Below are 4,034 nucleotides of genomic sequence, written 5' to 3'. Positions count from 1 at the left end.
TTTTTAGAATTTAGGATTTAACAAACCGTAGCAACGCACCTGCATTCAGCTATTTAATTAAAAGGCTAATGTTGGACACGGTGACATGTGTTGCAGGAGCACATTTTTTTAACTCCATGCCTTCAATTGAAAAGACATTGATCCCAGATATATTTTTTCGATTCATGGATTTGCAAACAAAAGAGTGCTTAACATTTAATACAAAACATTTCACACTCTGCTAACAGACCTCAATGTCCATCTCCGCGTCCAGACGGCGAGCATTGGGAGCCGAGGACGGAGGAGGAGGCATGCAGGCGGGAAGGCGGCAAAACGGAGAGAATAGGAGGTGGAAAGACCAAACCCAAATAAATTGTGTGCACAGTTGACACCCGACGCACAAGCTTATGGAAAACGAAAATTGCTTCACGGACGACAGTCTATGCAAGACTTGCGAACGATTCCTTCTCTCCAACATTGCTCTTGCATGCACGCTCATCCTTGGCGCTGCCACGTAAGAATCGTGCAGCCATCGGCCGCACGGTGGTCGTGTGTATAGCAGCGCTGATTATCTTATCCGTGTGCGATGTCCTCGACTTCGCAGACGGATGAAGCACCTGCAGATGGTATTTTTAATTGGCCGTAGGCGATCTTTTGCAGAGCACACTGTTCAGCCTTTTCGTGTGCTATGGGGGTCTTAAAAGGCTCGATCAATACTAGTGGAATTTCCCTGCATCACAGCAATCCAACGCCAATATAGACTTTTCAATTTTCATCATACAGATCAGACAATGAAGCTCACACGACAACAAAAGCGAAAATAACCGGATTGCAGTTTCTTAGGGAGTTTTTTCACTGCTGTTTATATTGGCAGCTAAGCTACGGTCGCTTCTTGAGAAGCTGGAACCGAAAAGAACTCGACCTTAGATAAGCCCTCCAGCATTTCATGAACTCAGTACCAGCTAATCAGTAGCTGTAAATCCGAGCCAAAGAAGTGGCTTATGCCTTCACTACTCTCGTGTCACATCCTTACAATTGATTTACCTAGGATACGGCTCTGTAATTGTAACTCCATTCACAGAAATTTCCTCCCCGAACATGAAATTAGAGTTAGCTGAACCTCCGGAAGAAGATAGCAGGTTCCTCCCGTGGCTGAAGCTCCCGAAAAAGAATGCAGGTTCTTCCGGTGGCTGAAGCTCCACGTTGTCCCTGGTTAACATGAAAATGGCCGTGGATATCTCAGGCCTGTCGTCAGGGTTCAGTTGGACACACATCAGCCCGACATGTACACATCGTAGCTGTTGGTTCCGAGTATGTTGGTTGAGTTTTTGGTCCATCATTTGTGAAATTGTTCCCTTTTTCCAATGATTCCACACCTGTCAGTTTATTATTTTCAGCCTGTTAGTGGGAGCCTGAGATATGATAACATGTTTATATGCGTGCAGAAATAGACGGCACGATACTGAAATAAAATCAGCACGCACTTCAGTGATGAGATTCACAGTGTTGCTATCATCGGACCAACACTCTTTTCTCCTAGTAACGATTTGCAGGATCAATACACCATAGCTGAAAATATCAATCTTGGGTGACACACGTCGATGATACACGTACTCGGGAGCCATATAGCCTCTGCAAAGGATGTTATATGTTTAATTAATTAATACTCTGTGATTCATGGAGGTTTGATTTGGTTATGCAGGTGAGCTTACGGCGTTCCAGCAGCTCCAGATGTCATGGTATGCGTGTGCCCTTCTCCTAGCAGCCTTGCCAACCCAAAGTCAGCAATTTTCGGATCCATGTCCTCGTCAAGAAGAATGTTGTTAGGTTTCAGATCCCGATGGATAATCCTCATGCTCGAGTCCTCGTGAAGATACAACATTCCCTTTGCAATACCGAGAATGATGTTGTACTGTTGTTCCCAAGCTAGTGTGTGTCCATCTCTAGTATCTGTTCAATACAAGTACTTATGTTAGGTAGCGCTGGAAGACAAATAAAACAGGAAAATGCCCCCAAATTAGTTGGTAACCGGACAAGTTAGTGGAGAGGGGGAAAAACATCTACTGGATAGAAAGTTGTCAAGGCTCCCATTCTTGATGTATTCATAAACAAGAAGCGTATCATCCCGATGCGAGTAGAAGCCGTGTAATCGAACAAGGTTCTTGTGCTGGAGCTCTGCCAAGAGCAGCACCTCATTGTGCAGCTGATGCAAACCATGCCCAGCTGTCCCCACAAGTTTCTTCACTGCTATTTCCTTCCCATCTGGGAGAATTCCCTGAAACAGAGTTCATTTTTGAGAGAAGCAGAGTTTTCCCTTTTTAATTGCATACTAGCTACGCTACTGGCCAGCTTCTTCAACTAACCTTGTACACAGCACCAAAGCCGCCTTCTCCGAGCTTATTCCTCTGCGAGAAGTTGTCAGTTGCCTCTTCCAGCGTAGGCAAATCAAAGATGGTACACTGTGCTCTCGAAATTTTCTTGAATGCTGGTGCCAAATGGCAAGAATATATATAATGGTATCAATAAATAAAAAGGTAAAATGGTTCCAGATGTTGATCTTGAGAAGTACACTCACGGTTGTCACGCTTGGTAGCCTTAATCCTTCTCCTGGAGCGAATGAAGACAGAAACCGAAAGAATCGATATCAATACAAGGGAACAAGCGACGCCCACAGAGATCCCTGCTGCGCTAGTCTTTTTCTTCTCTGAATTGCGGACACAAGACAAGACAAACTGAAAACCAAGAAATCAAAACAGAAACCAAGAATCGTACTACGTGAGAGCGTGCTACCTGGTCCAAAGGTGTCTGGGGTAGTAGCAGATGTCGGCGAAGGTGGCGCCTCAAGCTGCAGCATGGCCTGGCCCTCGTAGAAGGGCGACACGCCATACCTCAGGCCGCACCACTCCACACGTGATGTAACCCATGGTGGTGTGGCGCCCATGTGGGTTTTAATCTGCGACAGGAGCTGCCCGAGACAGCCGCTGCACTGCGCCGGCGTCAAGAGCGGCACGCACTGCGCGAGCACGTAGATCCTGGGGTCGAACTCAACCTCACCCGTGGCGAAGTACTTCTTGGCGTTGGGGGTCGAATTGCTGCTGGCCACTGCGCGGGCAGACACGGCGCTGAGGATGGCCGTGGCCGCGGCGCTGAACCAGTCAGCCGCGACTGCCGGAACTCTCCTATTTTCCGATCTAGTTACGGCTCCACTAGTAACCCGAATTCGAAAGAAGAGATGGTTGATTTGTGGCCGGAAGAAGAACCAACTCTATCTAGTATAGTACTAAAAATATACTAGAGTGAAATTCCCGGTACCTAAGCTCGCCGACCTGCCACTGCTCGGCCTTGAGGAAGTCCAAGAACTGGCGGTTGGCGAAGCGGAGGACGCAGTCGTCCTCGTACATGGTGACGCTCGTGGTGTTGTGGCACCTCTCCCCGGCGGCACGGAACGCCACCGCCACGCAGGCGGCGCAGGACGAGGCGTTGGCGTCCCCGCGGCACAGCGCCATCGCGTAGGCCGTGCCGGCGGAGAGGGTAGCGAAGCCTGCCGCCGCGGAGGACGCGTTGGAGGGCAGCGCCGCCGCGAGGAGCTTCAGGTTCGCCTCAAATGAGCTGCTGGAGGAGCTGCCGGCGTCGCAGATGCTGTCCTCTAGCGGACGAGCTGGAGGAAGCACGAACAGGACAATGACCACGGCGAGGATGCCATAGCCCATCGCGGAGTGGGTTTCTTGCTTTTTCTTCGGCTTGTTTTTCTTCCGATAATTTTCTGGCAGCGACTACGAGCAGGACGGACAGTGACCACCAGATTTTTCATCACTTTAGCTAAAGGCAAGTCGCCTGATTTCTCATTTTGGGTCAGTCAAACATGTTGACCCTTCATTTTCTTTTTCCAAGATAACGTGCTGTTTTTTGGGTTTGGTGCTCCTATGTTGAATTTGACTTGTCAGTGTTTATGGTCAGTCGATTTTTTACTGCCTCTGACCTGTTGTTTTCTGCCCCATACTTTGGGCCTTGAGTAGCCCATGGAATAGGCAGACGCGCGTAACATGTGTGTGTGT

The 4,034-nt window shown here is 48.6% G+C and overlaps 1 protein-coding gene across 1 annotated transcript; it reads right to left on the bottom strand.

Moving 5' to 3' along the window:
• Positions 1-790: 790 nt before the first annotated feature.
• LOC125521525 (cysteine-rich receptor-like protein kinase 6) lies at positions 791-3,739 on the bottom strand. Its single transcript, XM_048686577.2, has 8 exons — positions 3,292-3,739; positions 2,770-3,185; positions 2,555-2,683; positions 2,343-2,464; positions 2,044-2,254; positions 1,692-1,929; positions 1,464-1,611; positions 791-1,355 (listed from the first exon to the last, which is right to left on the bottom strand). The coding sequence occupies exons 1-8, from the start codon at positions 3,687-3,689 to the stop codon at positions 1,020-1,022; spliced, it is 1,998 nt and encodes a 665-aa protein (XP_048542534.1). The 5' UTR covers positions 3,690-3,739; the 3' UTR covers positions 791-1,019.
• Positions 3,740-4,034: the final 295 nt, after the last annotated feature.

Source organism: Triticum urartu, chromosome 7A (genome assembly GCF_056163025.1).
Source record: "Triticum urartu cultivar PI428250 chromosome 7A, HENAU_Tu73, whole genome shotgun sequence".
Taxonomy (NCBI): Eukaryota; Viridiplantae; Streptophyta; class Magnoliopsida; order Poales; family Poaceae; genus Triticum; species Triticum urartu.
This window is presented reverse-complemented; position numbering and strand designations above follow the sequence as displayed.